The sequence below is a fragment of the Drosophila obscura genome, unplaced genomic scaffold (assembly GCF_018151105.1).
Source record: "Drosophila obscura isolate BZ-5 IFL unplaced genomic scaffold, ASM1815110v1 contig_4, whole genome shotgun sequence".
Lineage (NCBI taxonomy): Eukaryota > Metazoa > Arthropoda > Insecta > Diptera > Drosophilidae > Drosophila > Drosophila obscura.
In genome coordinates, this window is record NW_024542828.1 from 8,260,253 (window position 1) to 8,281,947 (window position 21,695).

Here is a 21,695-nt window from a genome sequence, read left to right on the forward strand (position 1 = left end):
GATATATGGATTAGCTGTGCTGAATAATATTGTTTGGCACATAAGGCAGGAGATTTATTCGCACTCGTACTCAGATATGAAGCCTCCAAGTAGGTGCTTGACGGAAGGAGTCACAAAGAACCATCGATTTTCTGTGTGTGGAACAGACATATGGGCATGCTGTGAAAATTTTAAAGCCTTTTCTGGCTAGCATGGATTACAACTTTCCTGGCCACCGAGACGTGCACCGGAAGATATGAAAATAGTTGTAGTACATGTACACATCTGCCGTCTCTACTGACGTCGAACCATTTTAATATTTAAAATATCAGTTAAAGGAGACGCGAACAAGCGTACAGGAGAGCAGTGTCTGTTGAATAATTTAGCAAGCCACGACAATAATACAAGGGATATATGTATGTAGGAGTATTCATGCCTGAGGTATCTTCTTAGCTTAACTGCCTTCATAGGATCCACTCATGTTCTAAGAGCAAGGGATATCGACATAAGACAGCAAACAAAAAACAGCTTAGGGCAACGCAATATACGAGTATACATATTTGAAAACACTTTCGTCAAACGAGAAACTTGAAGGACAACGAGTGCAGAGATGGGGGGAGAGACATGCATTTAATTTTCCCAGCGAATATTCAAAAAATAATCAACCAATGCATGTTTGGAAATGATTCTGGACTGAACATCCAATTAATTCTGCGTTATGGCTTTATCACCTTTTATCACCGATATCCATAGCAAACTGCGTCAGGTGTAAACTGTCTAAATTTAGTGAGAAAGTTTTGCAGCTGAAATCCAAATAAACTTTGAATTTTCATCACACATTCGTTGGGCAAAATCTAGCAACGAATTTAAAAAAAATTTAAATTTGGAATTAAACCATTTTCTGAAAATGGTGAAACCAATTAAATTAGTACGCAGCATTTACAAGAACCATTTTCTATGGTAAGTGCCAGAGGCCACAGGCAATCCGCGTCGCAAGACTTTACATAATCGGAATCTCTTTTGGCAGGAGTCTGATCAAAAGCTGCGCCCTCTTCTCTGTGGGTGTCTTCGTGGCCAAGGAGTTGAAAGGCCTAGAACTGATGCCAACCGTGGGACCAGCTTAGACCAGCATGCAAACACGAAACAAGTTAACTAGTTAATGTCAACGTTAATAAGTTCAATAAAAACGAGGGGAAAATGACAATGTATTTACACGAGTGTCGAGCTGTGATTTGGCTTCTGCTCACTGCGTTGATCTCGTGTGTGTTCTCCAGTCAGTAGTCCGTACATATGTGTAGCCAAGCAGACCCTCGCTAGGGCACCACGGTTAGCTTGTAGATGTCACTGGCTCCATCTCGCTGTTGTCCAGCCGAACACCGCACAATTGACAGAACTCTGGGAGCTGTCGCAGAAAATTTTTTGGTAGACTGAAGACAAGACATACATTCCATTTAGACAGGAAATACCGACCAAAATTTACATTTTGCTCACTGTGCTACGTGCAATCGTTGCTAATTGTAGTTTTCGTATTGATATTTGGAAAACAGGCCTGCCTTTTGTTGTTGTTTGGAGTCCCTCTCTAAGTGTGACCAGGTTTAGTCAGCAATTGTTTTTGTGGTGTTTAGCTTCCCCAAATTTCAGCGATGATTTCCTATCGATAGCTGCACTTCGAAGCATACCTGATTTGTGGGCTTAAAACGTCAAAAACAATTTGCTCGCTAATAATTACAAGTGATTTCGTTGTGCTGCAGTGAAAATTTCGTGCAAATTCGCAAACTTAAATTTTTCCCATGAAGAAAATGGATGTGCCCAACGATACAAAGGGCATTGAAAATCTACTGAAGTCGGAGGGCATCACGGACTATGATCCGGGACTAGTAAAAGTGCTGCTTAACAAGGGATACTGTGAGAAATGGCGCTAAGTGAATGGCAGAAACTAGGCAGATATTTAATCTTTGTGTTCCAGCTCTAATTAAGGAAGAATTGCTGCAACGCAAGAAGCGTGCAGATATAGCGAAGGCTGTCGGAAATATTGACCAGTCTTCGGCTTCAGCCAAGGCTACGGATGCCCATAGGGATAATGGTGGGCCGGGTACAAGCTCTTCGGCCATGACTTATGCACAGAACTGGAGCACACCAATGGACATCGAAGATAGCTATGGTCCCAGCTGTTCGGCCTGGAATTCTGCAGAGCCCATGGACATCGATGTTTACGTCGATAATTCGGATACTCCAGGTCCCAGCTGTTCGGACTTGAATTCTGACAAACCTTTGAACTCGCAGGAAATGGAGATCGAAGTGCCAACCTCTTCGGCCTTGAAAGGGTCAACAGGAACAATTCTTGACTCATCGGACTCCGATTGAAATACTTATTACATATATAATATACTAATCTAGTATTAATATACTTATCTAGTATTAATATACTAATCTAGTCCTTATGAGAACGTGTGTCTCTGTCTGGATGATCTGTGCGTGGGTTGTTGCTTGTTTGCACGAACAAAAGGAATGCAGAATGTTCGCCTCAATTGCTGCTCATTCCGAGCCTTTTTGGTGGCGTATGGGGGAGTACGCCATTCGCCCATACAGTTCCAGTTTCTGTCAAACCTCGATCACTGCCAATTAACTCTTCTTAAATACAATTGAAGGTTCTATCCATCCAGTTTGACATAAACCTTGTTTGCCAAGTGAAATTGAAGGTAATCAATAGATTGGTAAGAAATGAAACAGCTCCACAACCTGTTGGGGGCCCTTCCAATTTCCATCTGCTTAACATTATATCAATAAACTCGTATATAAATACATTTGCAAATACGAGTACATTCATATGAGAAATGCTCAAAAGATAAAGGCAAACAATCTCAAACTCATCAAAGCAATTCAATTTGTTATATGGCAGCCACGAAAGGTTTTTCTTATTCAATCTGACACCCATCAATGATGTCAATTTCCCACCTGAGCAGCGTCAACAAGGTGGAAACATGCAAATCCAATTGCTGTCAGGAAATAAACTCAAATATTCAGCATGAAAATCCTTTTTAAGACCTCAGAGGAAGAGAAAGACGCTGCTGCTGTTGCTGCTGCTTACCTTTCAATTGCCTTTGGGTTATTTTCTCTTAGTTTTTCATTTCAATTTCGAAATCGGTTTTTCTTTCTCCTTTGAGGGTAGAAAAACCTTTGTAAATCGTTTCACACTTTGAGACGTTTCCTATCAATTCTGAAATTGCTGGCTGTTAAAATGATAAACGGCTCCTTGGTGGTAGTCAGTCTATTATACCTTCAAAGCCCATTGTTCCTGTGGCAATGGGATTGAAAATGGGGAATGGCTTCTGTGGTTTTCCGATTTGTTTAGAGTTGGCAGCGACGCAATCTGCACAGAAGTTCCTAAGCTTGGTACTTAAATGACTGGACAATTAAATATGCAACCAAGGCAGAATAGGCGCTGACTGACCTGACTGACAGCATAGCGCCTATAATAGGAAATGTTGATTGAAAGGCAAGCAAAGTTCAGGAATACAATTACTATCCAGCACAGACACGTTTTCGAAAGTTAACGTAACCTGAAAAGCAGTTGGGAATTTTCCTAAAAGTTCGCACGTAATTAAATTTAAGATGCAAGATATATATAATATAAATATAAATAATAACAAGCAAGCTTTGCTGAAAAGGGGCTAGAATATGCAAGCGTCGCGCTGCCTGAACATAAAATATCCCCAAAAATAAAACGTTCACAGAGGTCCGGCCTTTTTGTAGATGTGTGTGTGTATGTGACTTTGTAAGAGCAATAGTATAGTTAATTTAAATAAACCCAAAATCTGCCCTTTTCTTTCGTTAATTTCCCGCCACTGCTTATTTTTATTTGTAATTGTTATTCAGCTTCCTTGTTGTTCTATCAAAAGCACGTGTAACGTTACGTCTTTCAGTACGTAGCTCAGGCACATGGAATTACGTGCTCCTCCGTTTCGTTGCGTTAAACGGAGAGAGCAATAATGGCCGTCAGCTGAGGCAGCAACTGAGGCAGAGGCGGCGCTGCTGACGGCGACGCAGGCGGTTGGAGTCGGCGCAGGAAAACATATGAAAAGGAAAACAAATTTAACACTCCAATGGTGCCTGGATACCATTCTGCTAAATAAAAAGAAATACATGAACCCATTTAAGAGTAAACATTTGGAACCAACTTTCAAATTCCTATACCTCCTTCTAATACCATTTTGTATGTAAAATTGCATATGCATTACTATGGATACGCATGCAAGCGACCCCTCGGCAAGCACCTGTCACCCTCTACGTATCCGTGACCACATGTCACCCCAACTCTGCAGTCCCTCAAACTTGCGACTGACATGTGTCAGGTGGTGATGCGACCACAGACCAAACGAACACTGAAAGCGTCAAGTGAATGGTGACAGGAACACAAACAACTGTCGCTGTCATTAGCATTAACGACAAGGTTTCACTTCATTTCACTGGTGGTATTTGGCCCGAGGCCCCTCAACACCTTAGTTGGAAGTTAAATGGAAGTTGCAAAGTTCCAAAAGGAAAGCGTCTGTTCCCATGATGATGAAGTTGCTGCTGCTTATGAATGTCCGTGCTTCTTAGCCCAACACTATGACACATTTCATTTACAAAAGTTGCCAATTGTCTGCTGGTTTCTGTGTCTGTCATTTTTAAGGTTCTGGCCTGATATTTATGTTTTGCTTGCCAAATTTCTGCTTTCCTGTACTGTACTAGAAGTTAAACAAGTTGAATTCATGTGTAAAATGTGGGCCATGCATCTGTTTGGATTTATCTGGGAAATATGGGCAATAAAAACTACTTTTGATTACATTGTGGAACTTAATCAAGTTCCTGCTCGTTCTTTGTTTGGTTTTTAATTTGTTTTTATTGTGTTTTTTTTTTTGTTTTCTGCTATTTTTAAATTTTACTATTTACATGTGCTCCGCAATGTTTCAAGAACAACTACATACTAATAAAATAAATACTGTGTAGTTAAATAATGTCTTGTAGAATATCATTAAATTAAATTTAACTGACTAATAATTTGTAGCTTGGAGCATCTGTGGCCTATGTGTATTTTAATTGAGGGCTTCATGGAGCTGCCAATTAAAAGCATAGAAGACCCAAATTTCCCACTGCACCTGCTCCACTTTCATCGCCTTTGGGTGCTTAAAATAGTAGTAAATACACGCTTGAATTTATCATTTTAACAGCCACAATTTTGTGGATTGATGTCGACTGCCAGAAAGCAAGTCTGCAAGTTATTTCGCTTCAACAAGCAGACATGGGAAATTCGTATATCCAATTCATTTCCGTTTTGTGGGGTGTCGGTGTAGGAGTTGCCTCTCAGGTGATAAATCGGCATCATTGATCAGTGTCTGATTGAAGATGAAAACCTTTATGGGCTGCCACATAACTAATTGTGTTCCTCCCATGCTCCACCTACAGTGAATGAACTTAGACTGTAAGGTTGCAGATTACATTACATTACTGAGGATTTGTTGCCTTGCCAGATTATATACAATTAAAAGGCTCAGCTTAATATTTGAATAAATGTACATAAGGGTGGATTGCTTCATTAAATTGCCATCGCCAAGCAATGTACAAGCAGAGGGGACAGTGCAAAGGAATGGACTGTCCTCCTCCTTTGTGTCTTTCTCTTGTGTCATCAATGTGGGGGCTAATGCTGTCCTAACGAGCACGTTCGTGGCTCCTTGAGGTCAAGCACCCAAATCTGCTTTGTGATTTTTGGCATTCTCAAATTTATTTATCTTACGAGCAGACTAACAATGTGACAATTTATTTATCTTATTTTCAAGTTTTTTTTGTTTGAAAACTCTCTTGCCTAAAATTAGCGAATTAATTTATATTTTTTGTTGAGTACATAAATTCAATGAATTATTCATTTATGTTATTTAAATTGTATCTCTCTTCTGAAAGGGAAAATCAGGAGAGAATAATTAAATTTCTGCTCAAATTCTGTAGCATTTTAAGCTGATTATTTTCCAGTTCAATCGCTTTATTTTGAATATCTAATGCCGCTTAAGAACCGCTCCTTTTGGGTTTCATGAAGTCGAGCTTCACTGCCTCAAAATCCTTCTAAAGCTTTACCATTTTTTATGTTTGGGGCTTAAGCTCAGAGAAGGGTTTCCATCGTCTCCTTATTTATTCAGATGCTCTGTCCTATTCTATTTCCGAATGGTAAACGATATATAAAATATTAAAATAGTTCGACGTGATGGCTTTAAACTAAGCAAAACTATTTGCATTCGTCCAGCTGGCTCGAATCCATTTCTCATTTTCCATCCATCTATTTCCAACACAATTGCAGACGAATTGTGGTCTTTGCTGTGCCAGATGCTGCCACAATCATGACTCGTAGTCAAATTTCAATCCAGACTGTGTTTGGGACCATCCTTGGCATAATGAGACATCACAACGGTTTTTGTTTTTTGGGAGGAGAGGTCTTTATTGACTGCTAACAAGACAATTGCTGGAGGTTATTTTTTGATGCTTCATTTGTATTCCAGGCAGCAGGAAGATTGACAATTGTGCATCTATCTGATTTAAATTTTTTTCTGAGTGGAAACGTTGACCTGCTGAAAAATATCAGAAAGAAAAGTCCATAAGCAATTGTGGCTTGATTTATATATAAATAAAAAAAGAACATTTTACTAGTCCAAAATACTTTCCTTCTATTAGTTCCTATGTCATATGCTGCACAATTGGAATAATCCGATCGTTTTGCTGAACTTATTTAATGAACCTGTAATGAAAATACCATAAGCAACAAAAAATTCTCTGGTGGCTTGCTGTGTGGTTTTCTGAGTCCTTTTTCCCTGGCGTCTGGCATATGGCGTGGCCAAGGCCGCCACAAAAAAAAAAAGGAAAATTCGCTTCAAGGCTGCCACCATCCGACAGATATCCTTACGTTATTTTTTGTTCTTTTTCTTTCGCTGCGGCAACCTGTAAATCCGATTCTTAAAATAATAATGAAAAATTATTGGCGCACTGCGGACTGGGAGTCTCTAGATATCCACCACCTCCTGTATACCTCAGTAACGTTTACATACATATATTAAGAGATTTGTCTTATTATTACTTTTGAAAAGAAATTTTGGCAGCAGAAAATGAAGCAAACATCGACCATAGAATATTTCATGTAGCAACCTATAAGACTTTTGATTATCTTATCAGTCGTACAAAGTATTTGTCGAAGGACATCAATCTCATATCAACACTTTTTATATTACCTCTGCCAGGCAATGTGTAAAAAATTTTCACAATGAAAATGTAGTCTCGGGGAAATAGTCAGCCCAAAGTCTGTCGTCGTACCCTTGCATCCCCCCAGCAGACACAAGACTAACTTTCTTTGAGCAACCACAATACGCCACACAAAACAGCCGCATAAAGTTTCGGTGTCGGCCCTTTCCGCTGGGGACTTAAACACCTTCTTAAGTGCTTAGACATAATTCAGGAAAATTCGTTGAAAATTTAATTTCCTGACGCACATCGTGTTTTATGGCAGAAACCTTTGAAGCAGGCGCATTAATTAGCTTAAGGTTTTCTCGCTGCCATTTGAAAATCCCCAGGAAATCCACATGTGGGGAGCATATAAAACTAATTGCTTTTTATGTTGGTTGTTACAAAATATCCTTCTCCCTCTTTAAGGTTTTCTCTTTAAGCATTTTGCTTTTAATATCACACCTGTGTACAGGGTAAATTAGTAATAATTTTAATTGGGTGTTACAAGAATTGGGTCATTCAGCGTGTCCTCAAAATGAATCCTCAGATTGTCTCAGTTTCCCAAGCTCAAGCCATTGTGGATTATTAGATGTGGATAATCTTTGCATATAATACTCGTGTGTCGTATCTCGATATCTCTGCTGCTCTTGTGCGCTGTCCAAATAAGGCGAATGACATGAACAAACAGACCCTCATTATCTAATACAAACACTGATAGAGCTGGCGCTGCTCTCCCCAAACCTAGTGCTTGTTGCCGGAGGCAATACAAAATTGTCAGACAAACAAGACGAGGAGTAGCACTGGAAGCCTAATTAATTGGCTGAGGTGATAATTAATTTGCTGATGACATCCAAGTAAACATTTTTTCAGATATGCAACAATTGAGAAGAGTAAAATCATAATTTCAAGTCAGCTGAAATCATTTAAAAGCAACTGATTATATAATGGTAATCAATGGCCAGCGCCTACACCCAATCCTATGGAAAAAGCCGATGGCATGCCAAGAAGTCAGTGTGAAAGATATGAAGCGATAAGCATGAATTAAAATTGGGCAAATGGCGTGCAAAAGTTTTTTCACGTAACGTAATGACGCGCCTGCAAGAAAATATAATTTTGCGAGCACTACTGTTGCATGTGCGAGTACGGCTCGAAGGATTAGATATTGGATTACATTCAGTACAGCTGGTGAATGCTTTCGCGTGACTAAATTGAGTGCATTGCGCCAACAGGGGTCTAAGCAATATCGTTGGACAGTCACCAAAATTCGTAGCACGTTCCTGCAAAGCACTCAACTGAGCGATTCCTGTTAGCCATTTCCAAAGCGAAAATGGCCAAGCATACTACTGTCTGTCTATCGGTCCATTTACCCGCTTTTCTGTTTTGTCGGTTTCCCTCTATTGCAATTTCCTCATCCACATCCGCTGTGTCTGTGTGCCCGTTGAGTTGATGCGCCTTTTACCCGCGTAATTGTGCGTACCAGCACAACAAACACAGCTGAAACCCAAAACAGGCACTGAACGCAGTCAATGGAAGCCCTTCCTTTACGCACATCGTGAAATTGATTGTTTCCTTTGCAAAGAGTTTGACGGAGAAATCGTCATGCAAATTGTAATTGGCTTTTGTTCAACTGGTTCTTTGCTGGCATTTGTGCATTCAATTCCCCTTTGTAATTGTATCTTTTTGGAACATTTGGAACGATGCACACGTGACTCCACAGTCAACTACTGGAATTCACAAGAAAATCTCCCGCTTATTATCATTAAATAATTAATAATCAACAGAAAATTCAGAGTCGCATTACTCGTATTTATTTGAGTTTATAAATTCAGCCGCTAAAGGCTTCGAATGATTTAAGTACTTTGAATTATTATTTGAATTATTATTTTTATTAAGGCCTCCATTTATGTATTTAGCAGAGAAGAATGTTATCCTCATGGGAATCGCCAGCTTAGCTCCGTTCAACAATAATACAAGTATATTCCTGGGATTTGCATATTTCTGCACTTTGATTTATGGGTTAAGCTTCGTTTCCGCCATTAGCAGACCCTTTTTGTATTTTGGGCCAAAGAGATAAAAATTTGTATCATAAAAGCCCTGAGGGCTGGGGACAATGCGTACCAGAAGGATTTATTTATCTTTCATAAATTCTTTGCTCTGCTTTCATTTTCAAATAATAATTAGCTAATTGCGACGACTATGTGTTGTACCTCAGGTAAATTGACGGAACTGGAGGGTGATTAGGAACTGTTAAGAGAATACCGGATAAAATATAATTTAATTTGTATCTGTCTTATGGAAGTGGTATTGGAATTTCCCAAAATAAAACGAGTATGCCTTATTATCTGCATCTGCAACCGAACTCGAGCCAATGGCCATTCAATTTGAATGACTCTAGATAAGAAGCAAGTGCCAGAGAAGGAATTCGAGCACCCTTATCTTGTTTGAATCCTGCTGAAGAAATTTCTCCCGCTACTTGCAGAAGCTTAGCTGCATTCAAAGGGAAAGCCTCCTTCTTTTTGTGCGCTGTGTCGCTAATTGGTTGTTGGAAATATTCAATGACAGTTGCTCTCTTCTCAATGCTTAATGGTCAGGAAAAAAAGGACTGGAATCGGACTGCATTTTTTTTCATGCATATTGCTTTGTTGGCTGTGTTCTGCTACTGGAATTTTTTTTTAAGTTGAACTGAGTGTTTTTTTTGCTAGACAGCTGCACATACTGAAAAAAAAAGTGAGGCTCTGCCCTGGACTTTAAAAAATTAAAATTTGGTATGCCACAAAAACGGACAAAAGACCCAGTCTGACCAGCAAGGCAATACATTTCGTGTATGTACCCACCACAGGGGGCCTTCCACCGCAGGGACTACGAAATACCTACGTGTTAAGTTGAGTTAATTAATGCGTCTCTCTCAACGGAACACGTTTTTATTTACGCTTTGGGGCTTGGTTATTTTATTTTGTGGTCCGAAAGTTAAAGCATTAAATATTCTTCTAGGTTTTTCATTAAAAGCAAAAAGTTAAAATTATAAAATGATGCCATAGAAAAATGATTTAGAAAGAATTAAATCAAATTTATCTAAAAAGTTATCAACAAATTAACAAACAACATTAATGATGAGCAAATACAGATGACACTCGGAAAATAAAGCCGAATGCCAGAAAAATTATTGAAGCAGAAGCCAATGATGCAAGATGCATCTGGCAGGATCTATGAAAGAAGAAAGCGTTATAATTTATGACACATTTGTCTATATTTGTTAAATTCAACAAGCACAATATTGTGAGTCTAAGGCAAAAGCCGCTGCAGTGCAGAGAGCTTGCGGTTGCTGCAACTTTGACCGAGATTGTGAGAGCCACAAAAAAATGCGTCGACGAGATTTTCAATTCTCTCTTCATCCGCTTAACCATTTGCTAAGTACAAAAGTACATTTCTCTTACTTTTTGCCACAATTTGTCTCCATTTGCCTAGTGCCCTTTTTTTAATCTTCACTAGACACGCCGCAAGGCTTACAAAAGAATTTTCTTAGTTTTTTATATTATGTGAAAACTTTGCGGAATGCCGTAAAGTGTAGTATGCAACGGACCAGAGTGGCAATTTAATTTAGAAATGCATTCGCTTTAAAATTTAAAGAAAAGAGCATGCAGCTGGTTACATTTTTAACACTTAAATTATAAAATTTATATTCCAGAAAAATTCGTGAAACCGCTCCTTAAATTTACTTTGTAAACGAAAATCATAAGAAAGTTTGCTTAGAACACACTGCCACCAGTTATAATTTTCTTAAATTATATTTACCTAGGCGTTCTTCGTGCCCTCCTAAAAAATCCTCCAAAATAAAAGCAAACAAAAACCAAAAACAATTTTCTGTGGCAATGCAGTCTTGAATTTATATGGAAATGAAATAAGAAAATGAATGTATTTTCTATGATGTAAGGATATAAGCTAAAGTAAACAGCACACAGGAGAAAGATTCTGTGTTTATTCTAGTAATCTTGTGTTATTCCTATGTGAACGAAGTATTTTCCTTTTGGTACTTTTAATTTTTTTGGTACAAGATTCTCACTTTTTACACTCTCTCCATTTATTTTACTGTTTGTATTTCGCTTTTAATTGGGTCTAAAGCAAACAATCTGATGAAAAGTCAAGAACGCATTGAAATGGAATTAAATAAAACAATGGAAAAAAAAAATAAAATTTGCATAATTAAAACTCGATGGACAGAGATTTCAGTAAAAGGTGGAACCATTGGGCAACGGTAATCATGCTATGGTTTACATGTACAATACATAAATACCGTAATACAATGGTGGAATGGCTGTTTACTTAATTAATGAAGTTCATTTAAGTTCTCAATGCTCATGTCATCCAGTTAAATCGCTTTGTATCCACTTGGGGACCAAAGTTCGTGTCAAACGAGTTCATAGCTGAGTTTTCCCACTTTTCTGTTTGTTTGTCGCAGCGAGTGTAAGATCGGAAATAGAACAGACACGGCTCCAATTATGTTTCAATTACAAGCACTCTGAATGGGCTTAATGCCTTCGCCCCTATGGCCAGAACGTGCGTGGAATTGGCAAGAGCAACACTAAGATGTTGAACTAAAATGTGAAGTATAAGGCAACAACTTGAACAGACTCGAGCTGCATTATAATTGAAGCTTCCAGAGAAACGCACTGACCATTCAGAGAATACAGTAAAATACTAATAAAGGCGCTGAAATGGCGTAAAAAAAAGAGAATTAGGAGGAGACTGTGAAAAAACATACAAAAAGCGAAATGGCATGTGAAAAAAAAGAGTAACAAACTTGTGTACTAAGGAGTGAGGGAATGGTGGAATGGCTGAGCCAAGTTTACGAAACTATTTTATAAACAAAAGCTAATCCCAAAAGGAAAATGTGTTGGCTCCCCTGTGTCATGGGCTTAACAAAAAAAGAATAAAAAAAACACCAGAGCACACAGCAAACACCAACACACTACGTACAACAAGCAACAGCTGGCAAACGGGAAACAATCCAGTTGGTAGAGACAATGTGGAGATTTCCTGGAAAATTGCTTGCTTGGTTGGCCCTTTTAATGAGAGATTTTTTAACTACATTCTCGTATTCATCTCTCTCCCAGCCATATAATTTTTCATTTTGCTCTTAGTCACATCAATGAGCTGGTTAGACCAAAGCGAACTGAGCTTTTATGTGGTAGAGAGCGAAGTGAACTCGTTTTGGCTTTGGGCTACACCGCTACTCTGTGTACCATGTGGACTGAAATGTGGCTGACACCCCGGACCCCCTCTCTCAATTTTTCTCCTGCAGAGTAACTCAGCAGTAAAGGATGAGTTTTCATATCTGGAACATACAGCTGGATTTCAAGTACATGCAGACTGTTATTAAATTCTTCCTCGCATAGAATCTTGGTCATGGTAAAATAATACTTAGTAAAATAAAAAAAATATATTTGGTAGCCCGTTACATATCGGAATTATTTATTAATTAGAAAGAAGAAAACCCAGCAACAGCTTAGCAATAGAACATATAATTTATTTGAACAGCATTACAGCTTTGATGCATTATCCGAAAGAAAATCGTCTAGGCCTTACTCTCTGCAGCAGACTGTGCGGAAGTGTCTCCTGCCGCTACTTCCGCACTGACTTCTGGCCCAGCGCCCTTAATTGGCATAAGGAAGGTCTGGGTTAAACACGAACAGGCCAGCAATAACATCACAATAAGATTTGTCAACAAGACGTGATCGATGGATCTGCGAATTTGGCGCCAGTGGCCTGTGTTTTGAAAATAGAAACAGAAAAACAAACACATGGCATCGCTTATCAGGAACATGCAGGTGAAAATGGCACGTGTATGCTTATGGGCATAGGGCGAGAGGGTGTATAGGCCAGCGATGATAATAATGGATGGAATCAATATCTTGGTCAGCAGCAGACCGGTTATGATAAATGGCGAGTAGCTGGATAGCAGCAGTCGCACAGCTGTTGGTTTGAAGGCAAAGCTTAATATCCAGTTGCCAGATCCAAAGAACGATATGTAGAAGTAGAACAGAATCATGGCCGCATAGCGATAGTTACGCTTCAAGCGATCGAGTGGACCATCCTTATCGTTATCGTTATCAGACTTTCCCCTAACCTTGTCGTGAATTTGCTGGCCCAGCAGAAATTCGGTGATCATCAGTTGCAGGAAGAGCGAACCCGTTGAAATGCAGAGCAGGGCATGCACGGCTACCAGGTTGAAGGAAATCAAATTAAATCGCTGTCTAGGGTTCTCCGCTTTGCTGTAAGGCAACGATACGAAGGCATAGCCGAGGAAAGTCCAAAAGGCAGTCCGCAAAAAGAGGTTAATTTCCTGGTCACTCTCGTAGAGATAAGTGCCATAGACTCCCATCAGCAAGATCCCAGAATTGATCATCCAAACGTGCTTCTCGAATTTATGTCCCAATATCCATGGCCGGAGCACTGCCAGAAACATGCTGAACGCCAGCAAATAGTTCTTCATATTGAGATCAATTGCGTCCAATATACTTTTCAACTTGAAGTTTAGCATGGCAACTAGAAATGCACTTGGCAACAGCATGGCTGTCAGCCAGATAAAGAATTTCCTCGACGGCCGAAGGAAGCCGCGTCGATTGTAGGCACACACGACGCCAGCGTAGAGCAGACCGGCATGGGTGCTCATAAGCGATGTCGCTATAACCAATCCAGCGGGTAACACTGTCCAGCCTAAAAGTGTAAACGGGTACGGAATGGATTTACCATGCAGCGGTCGTTCGGCCAGTGCCATCGTCCAAATGCATATGGGCAGCATCAGATAAAAGGCCGTGTACCAGGGCACCCACTGCAGGAACAAGACAGCTCCGAGCAGCAGTCCCAGCATGGCCATCAGAAAAGTCATCCATGTCATCAGTCCCTTCTTCGGCTGCTTGGGCTCTGTGCATTCGCGTGTCAGCATGACAGCCAGGCAGTAGAACAAACCAAAATACGAAGCAGTTATGGCCACTAGCATTGGAATGTGATAGTAGTTCTGGTAAAAATCCAAGCATTCGCGGGCCTGCCAGGACGCCTGCCCGAGCAGCTTTACGGCCTTACTGTCGTAGCCAGCCGCCACCAGGCGCTCAACTTCAGCGGGCAGGAGGGCGATTCGCCTCGAGTCCAGGTGCTCATATTTCGGCAGCCATTTGTGGAAGAAACTGAGCTCATGGCGACGTATCATTACCTGGGCCTGGGCCAGCAACTGCAGCACATTCAAGACCAATGCCTGCCGTTCGTACTCCTCGCTCACATTGAGGTAGCCCAGGGGCAATGGAGCCCTGTTGTTAATGGGCGGCGGCAGGCCCAACAAAGCCGACATCAACGGCGCCAGCTGAATCTGCTCCAGCTCTTGTTGCGGTAGCTGGAGTCCTTGTGCATTGGCAGTGAAGTTTAGCTTGGTGTCAGGTGGTCCCAGTCGCTTGACGCCGGCTCCCCAGATGAAGAAGGGCATTTCTACTTCCATATTCGATCCGCCGCCATGGTGACCTGAAACGAATACACGGTAGCAGTCTTAGCAAGGCGATGGCATCAAGGGTGCTGTACATACCCCCATCCAACATGCCGTGATCCGATGTCAACAGATAGGCCGTTCGACTGTTGTTGAATGCGCTCTCAAAGAGTTCGTAAGTCTCCCGAATTCTCTTCTGTGTCACATAGAGCCGCTTCCGGAACTCACGGTCAAGTGGCGTGAACACATGGCCCGCCTTATCAAGATCGTACAGATATACAAAAAATATCACCGATGTTTCGTTTTGCAGCTCTTTGATGTTCTCCTTGTTGGTAAGAAAGTCACGGACCTGACCAAACACATAGCTATCAGCCTTAAACATTTTGAAATCCGATATCCTGAACGTTTCGAGTTGCAGAGGCTCGACAATGGAACGCGCAAAGTAATTGTACACCGTTTCATCTGCCCAGCCTATGGCATGGTGGCTCCTATTGAATATGGAGTCAAAGCGTGTCGGATTCAATTGGAAATTGGTGATGGCCACTTGGGGATCTTCGTAGAAGCCAGCGAAGATTGCAATGTGCCCGGGTCGGCTCATTGTCGGCACGCAGCTTCGCGATATTCCTACCACGCCTTGCTTCAAGAACAGCTCCCGGAGTTGCGGCACGCCGCTGCAATTTTCAGCAAAGAACGACTCTGCCCGTAGGCCATCGGTTAGGAATACCACCAATCGATCCGCCGGCGGTCGAAGTCCCAGCTCAGGCAGCGTCTTCTGTGGCTCAAGATCCACCACAATGGTCGATTGAAAATAGATGTTTATAATGAAACCGATCAGTAAAATGTGCACCACCAGCACCTGAAGAATCCACATTTTCAAAGGGAGTTTATCGTTTATGGGAAAAGGTACGTAATTGTTTGGAAAAAATTTAATATATTAGTAGTATTTCATTTGACAGTTTCTGAGATTAGAACGCTGTCAATTTTCCACCCCAACCACTGGGTAGTACTGGAACGAAAAGAAGGCCTGGAGCCTCAAATAAACCTCGTTTAATATAAATTTAATATATTTTTGCCAGCTACGCGACATTTTTCTGATCTAAGTAGTCGGTGAAAATTATCCTTGTCGAGCTGAAAGCGAACAAGCAACCCTTTCGACCCTGTGGCAGGCACAATTTTAAAGATACGATTAAACTGAAAACGCAGTATCGTAGAGATAGACCATATCTACCAGATTGCCGAATCTGAATCAGATCGGATTATAATTATAGCCAGAATGAAGAAGGGTTGAAAAAATATACATACATACATACATATTTAAGGCTTTTGTTTTGACGATGTTAAACAAATCCACTAACAGACAAACTTTTTAAACTATCTGTAAAGTCAACAGCCGAAAAGCTTTGATAACAGAACCAAAAAGCTACTTTTTCTTTTGGCCGCCAGAGACCGCTTTGATTAGCAGCGCATTTTGTCTGCTAACAGAAGCTGGCTGATATGTATCAATTAGCTGCTGACACTAGGCAGGCAAAAATAAAAATTGGGCGCGTAAATCTTGGAATTCCTTGGAATCCATGCATCTTGAATTCTTGGATAAAGAAAGTCTTTTATTTAATTTAAGTGTATATATTTGTATTCAAATTGTGCGAAATTCTCGTAGACCAATTTGGAAAGCTAAAGAACAAGTTTTACGAGCTAAAAGATGACTTAATTATCACATGCAAAGCTTAGTCATATCACGATATATCTAGACAATAAATTAAAAAGTTAGGGCACACCCCTTGGGTCGATTTATGTGGCCCTCATGCGCCACGTGTTCTTGATCATGTCCGCCGCCTTCTCTGCAATCATGATAACAATTGCATTCGTGTGTCCAGCCGGCACATTCGGCATTACAGAGGCATCCACCACACGCAATTTTTGAATGCCATGCACCCTGAGCGTGGCATCCACCACAGCTGAGGGATCTGTGGCGGGTCCCATCTTGCAGGTGCCCGACTGATGCTGCAGACTGGAACCGTAGCGACGCAGACAGCAGCGCCAGTACTCCTCGCTGGCGAAGGTCAGGTGCTCACAGCCCGGAAAGGGACGATCGTGGAAGTGAGTGCCCAACTTGGCCAGGGGCTTGGAGCGAGCCAGCTGCAGGATCTGCACAGGACGGGAATATTTAGGTGATACATCTTCGGGTACGATCTCAAACGGGGTACGTTACCATTTCAATGCCCTCGATCATGGCTCGTATGTCGTCCGGATGCTCCATAAAGTTGGGCTCCATTCGGGGCCAGTGGAATGGATTGCGACTGCGCAATGAGATGCGTCCACGGCTCTTGGGTCGCAGCAGCACTGGCACCAGTCCAAAGGTCTCTCTGCTCTGCAAGTCACCGAACATTGTCTCATAGAACTCGTCCGTTATGCCCAGAAGATTGCGCATGGTGCCAAAGCGATCGCCACTCAGGGAGCCAGCACCCAAGACCAGCTCCATGTCCGGATAGTCCTTGGCTGCAGGAACAATTCGAAATGGTGTTACAACATCTATTTATGCCGAACAGATTATAATTACCATGACTAGAGCTGGGAGTGCGCACAAAAGCAAAAGCCTCGGCTCCGCCTGGGATGGTGTACGGTCCCTGGCCCGCAAACAGATAGCGGAATATGTCCGTTGGGTTCAGCAGGCGGGCATCATTCACCGTCGAATCGTTGACCACGAACACCAGGCCGTTGAGTGTGATGTGATCCTGGAGATTGTAGCCCACCCGCAGATCCTGCAGCACAGTGATGTTGTGCTGCCGTAAATGATCCGCGGGCCCAACACCGGAGAGCATCAGCAGCTGCGGACTGGCTATGGTGCCGGCGGAGAGAATGACCTCCTTTCGGGCTCGCACCACAAAACGCTGGCGCTGCTTCACGAACTCCACGCCAACGGCCGCCTTGGTAAGGGGATCGATGAGCAGTTTGGTCACCCAACTCTTCATGGAAATGTGCAGATTCTTGCGCTGCACCACCGGCTGGATGAACGCCTTGCTGGCACTGCAGCGCCGCCCATTGCGGATTGTGGCCTGCGATCTGCCAAAGCCCATTAGATGCTCGCCATTCGGATCGGTGATGTCGTAGCCCATCTCCTGGCCGGACTTGAGGAATGCCTTCAGCAGCTGCGACTTGTAGTCCGTGCACTGGACATCCAGTGGACCATTGCGGCCATGATACGGCGACTTGTACAGCTCGGGTATGCCAATGCGCTCGGACTTCTTGAAGTAGGGCAGAATCTCGTCGTAGGACCAGCCCGAATTGTTGGCCGCCGCCCAATCGTCGTAGTCCCTGCGATGGCCACGCGTGTACAGCATAAAGTTGATCAGGCTGGTGCCGCCAATGCCGCGCCCCTTGGGCCAGTTGCAGACGCCCTCCTTCAGGCCCTGGCAGGCATGGGCAGTCGGCTCCGCCTTATAGCCCCAATTGTAGCGCGTCATTTGGGTGAGAGCCGCCGTCAGCGGCACATCACTGATGAAGGTCTCCTGATCGCCCGCCTCCAACAGCAGAACGCTCGCTGTGCTAATCTCACTGAGACGATTTGCCAGGACACAGCCAGCGGTGCCAGCGCCGACTATGATGAAGTCATACTCCGGCAGGAAGCGCGTGGTATCTGGGATCCTTGTGTTCAGCAGCGACGTCTCAAAGTCCCGCAGCAAATCCACCAAAAGCTGGCCGCTGGAGGATTGCAGGGAGCACAGACAAAGCAGCAGGGCGCCCAGCCAAAGTCTCCTCATCGTGCTCAGAACTCAGAACTGTGTGTGGGGGGATAATGAAGTGAAGCGGACATGTTAATGAGTAAATGCTCCGATTAAGTCTAGAATTCTTGATTAGCAGCTGCATGTAAATTTTTTTTTGCAGCGTTGCGACCTTCGAAATGATTTCACTTTCCACTACGCTGCAGTGGGAAAAGTACTTTAACTTCTCACAGTTGCCTGGAAATTAATTAATTCGTAAGTTAGCCTGCTAGAGTATCGGCAGCTTCGTTCAACTACTTGCATTCTGGTGCCACTTCTGTTGTGTTCTAACCAGCTCAATTCACGCTCCATCGATCGACGGGGGGCTGGGACTGGGGCTGCACTCCATCCCGATCGCGTTTTGAGCTCAAGTTCAACGGGTTGGGTATTACAAGACAGCGTTCAAGAGCGCTCAAAGGTGCCAATAAAAATAATGACTGTGCAAAAGGAGCGAAGTAAAGCTCAGCCAACCGGTTCGTGATCAAAACAAACCCAAAATGAAGAAGAAACCAAATTAAGGCAACAAAAATCAGCTGAATAAAAATCAAAATAAATCGATCGCTGAGACGCGCGCAAATATTTAAGCGTTGACCCATAAACCCCATGCGGATGTACAGCAAAACAGCAACAACAAAAATCGTCAGAGTGGAGAGAAAAAATACAACAAAAAAAAGAAACAACGCCAAAAAAAACAAAAATCGAAATTAAATTACTTAAATTGTGGGCGCCAAATGTTTTTATATGCAAATTTTTCAATTTGGGTTTTTTTTTAGCTTTTGGGATTTTAGCAAAAATTGCACAAATCCTAATAAATCATTTCAATTAACCTCAATAGAGGCTCCATTTAGTTGAGTACTCGGGCAGTAAATTAACGGAGTAGCCAAAGAGTCGAACTGGTTTATTGATCCGCCCCAAGCTACAGTTCCTCTGCGTTCTACGTGTTGCCTTGGACTTGTGTTGGACACACTCGATTGGCGGTGGGCTCTTACAGAACTGACCTACGTCATGCTGGTTTCACTTTTATGCCAACGCCCTGCCGAAGGGCACACTGCATTCATTTAAGTTCTGGCTATCGTGTCTCTGGCCATCAATGCGGGTCATTAAACCGCAGCTAATTGGCTGAGAAGACGTGCTGTGCTCTGCTGTGCTGCCCAAAAGATTTCGATAACTATAACATGAAATGTATGAAACCGATATGGTCCAGCGGCATATAAGCAAAAGCTTAACTGATTTTGAGAGGCAGCTTAAGATATCTTGGAAATAAATCATAAATTATGAAATTAAAAAAAAAAAACTTTATCACTTATGGGCACACTTAAAGGTTGCATTTAATTTGTAAGAAATTAAGAGTAAAAAGCAAACAAAGCTATAGTTTGATTTGATTAAGAAGTGTATATAAATTTTAGATTTATTGCAATTAAAGCTGAATCAAAAGTATTCAACTTGTCAGCACAGCAAAACAAAAGTTGTTAAATCTGGGAAAAACTGCATTTTTTAGTCCAAATAATGTTTTGGTCATGCACAGTTCTTAAAACTAGTGCGCCACTTATTGCACTGCATCTTACGTCAACTAACCAGATCCGGATTTACGAAACACACACACATACACACTCATACACACACTCAGCATTCCTTCACTTGGCTCGTTATTCTCTTGTGAAATTCTGAACACGTTTGTCAATGCAAATCAACAGCATTTAGCAGCAAAATATATAGAATAAAGAATGAACTGTTATCAAAGGAATGCACTTACAAAATGGGCGTGGCGTGTTTGCCAAAAACTAATGCTCAAAATCACTTTTGGGAGACACTTTAGATCGATTGCCCCGATTTATCTGTCGTGTGCGCATGCGCGCCCGCTGATGTACGCCGCTTAAATGAATCGTCGCTGGTCGAGCTTGCAACGTTGAAGCCTATATTTGAGATAAAAACCCCCAGTAACAACAGCCACAGAAAGAGTTAACAACACAGGTAGCTGCCGGGCAAGTCGGTCAACGGGCTACGTTTGAGCGATCACGCAAAAAAAAAATTAAAAAAAAATACAGGCCAAACAAAGATACATTTGTGTGTCGTCTCCCTCTCAGTGGAGCGGACCCGTCTTTTTTTTCAAGTTCATCGCCTGAACTTGCCAATTTTGGCTATGATCTTTTTAGCATTTTATGGGCATTTTTGTGGGGATGGGGACTTTGATGCGTGTGGCCGTTGATTTTTGCATATGGATTAGCGCAGACCTCGGATCCATGTAATCATATCGGACCGAAGCCGATGATCAGCAATTTGTCGGCGACTAATTAGCACTGCGATGCGAACGAATCACACGTCCGATCATATAGTGCTTCCGGTATTTGCTCTTGTCTGAGAAGGTACGAGTAATACTATAAATAGTTTTATGGATCAAGTCATTGGACTTCTGTTTGAAGTTCAATGTCAAGCATCGGTACATCGTATCGGTGGCTGCCTTTCCGTATGCCCAATCGGTTTATTTTTTTTATGGGCTTGGGTTACACGAGCACCGCTCTAGCGGATGGTCAGATGGTTGGTGGTGGATCATTATGATGGCATTCAAAAGATTACAAATGGCCTGGGTTTCTTACCACAGCATGAACTCTGGGCTCATTTGCATACGAACAACATTCAAAGCGTTTCATTAATGGCCAACTGAAAAATATGTCGGTTTTAGCTCGCCCGATTTCGCAGATACTTTCACAATCAATTTTCGGTGATTCGCTGTAGCCCAACCTTGAGTACAAGACATGCTTTTGCCTCTATTTCTTTTTATAGATACAATCCAAACAAATCGCTTTGAATGCATTTTGCACTGTCTCCTGAGACGATTTATTTGTGGGTCCATAGTTGATATTTGTCCAGCATTTATGCATATTCATTTTGCATGACTTGGCAACAGTTGAGCTGACAAACAGACAAGCAGGCTTGCTCACTTTCCGACTCACTGACTCTATGACATGACTCTCTGTCTGTCTGCTGATTTATGCGCGTATTTCTATCGAGTGCAAACACTGTACATTAAGTGCACACCACTCACTCGAGACCTGATAATTGATTAAAGATCAAAGGCTGAAAACAATGCGCTCTGCTAATTAAATTTTAACTGCCTAACAAAAGGCGAACATGGCTAATCGTGCGGGTGGCTTGGTTTGGCTTACTGATAGCTGGCCTAAAGCAAACAATGAGACAACAAATTTTTGGAGACCAATACCAGAAGTTACATAGATCAAGAAATTGAT

At 42.1% G+C, this 21,695-nt stretch overlaps 4 protein-coding genes across 4 annotated transcripts; 2 read left to right on the forward strand and 2 right to left on the reverse strand.

Moving 5' to 3' along the window:
* The first annotated feature begins 769 nt into the window (after positions 1 to 769).
* LOC111066546 lies at positions 770 to 1,187 on the forward strand. The gene is made up of 2 exons (XM_022355261.2): positions 770 to 939; positions 1,007 to 1,187. The coding sequence occupies exons 1-2, from the start codon at positions 887 to 889 to the stop codon at positions 1,101 to 1,103; spliced, it is 150 nt and encodes a 49-aa protein (XP_022210953.1). The 5' UTR covers positions 770 to 886; the 3' UTR covers positions 1,104 to 1,187.
* A 467-nt stretch (positions 1,188 to 1,654) lies between these two features.
* LOC111066503 lies at positions 1,655 to 2,382 on the forward strand. The gene is made up of 2 exons (XM_022355192.2): positions 1,655 to 1,884; positions 1,946 to 2,382. The coding sequence occupies exons 1-2, from the start codon at positions 1,770 to 1,772 to the stop codon at positions 2,341 to 2,343; spliced, it is 513 nt and encodes a 170-aa protein (XP_022210884.2). The 5' UTR covers positions 1,655 to 1,769; the 3' UTR covers positions 2,344 to 2,382.
* A 10,347-nt stretch (positions 2,383 to 12,729) lies between these two features.
* On the reverse strand, positions 12,730 to 15,668 carry LOC111065742 (GPI ethanolamine phosphate transferase 1-like). Its single transcript, XM_022354126.2, has 2 exons — positions 14,792 to 15,668; positions 12,730 to 14,730 (listed from the first exon to the last, which is right to left on the reverse strand). The coding sequence occupies exons 1-2, from the start codon at positions 15,561 to 15,563 to the stop codon at positions 12,794 to 12,796; spliced, it is 2,709 nt and encodes a 902-aa protein (XP_022209818.2). The 5' UTR covers positions 15,564 to 15,668; the 3' UTR covers positions 12,730 to 12,793.
* Positions 15,669 to 16,298: 630 nt separating this feature from the next.
* On the reverse strand, positions 16,299 to 20,327 carry LOC111065602 (glucose dehydrogenase [FAD, quinone]). Its single transcript, XM_022353845.2, has 4 exons — positions 20,204 to 20,327; positions 17,250 to 18,468; positions 16,902 to 17,188; positions 16,299 to 16,837 (listed from the first exon to the last, which is right to left on the reverse strand). Exons 2-4 carry the CDS (start codon positions 18,448 to 18,450, stop codon positions 16,481 to 16,483), a joined length of 1,845 nt encoding a protein of 614 aa, XP_022209537.2. The 5' UTR covers positions 18,451 to 18,468; positions 20,204 to 20,327; the 3' UTR covers positions 16,299 to 16,480.
* Positions 20,328 to 21,695: the final 1,368 nt, after the last annotated feature.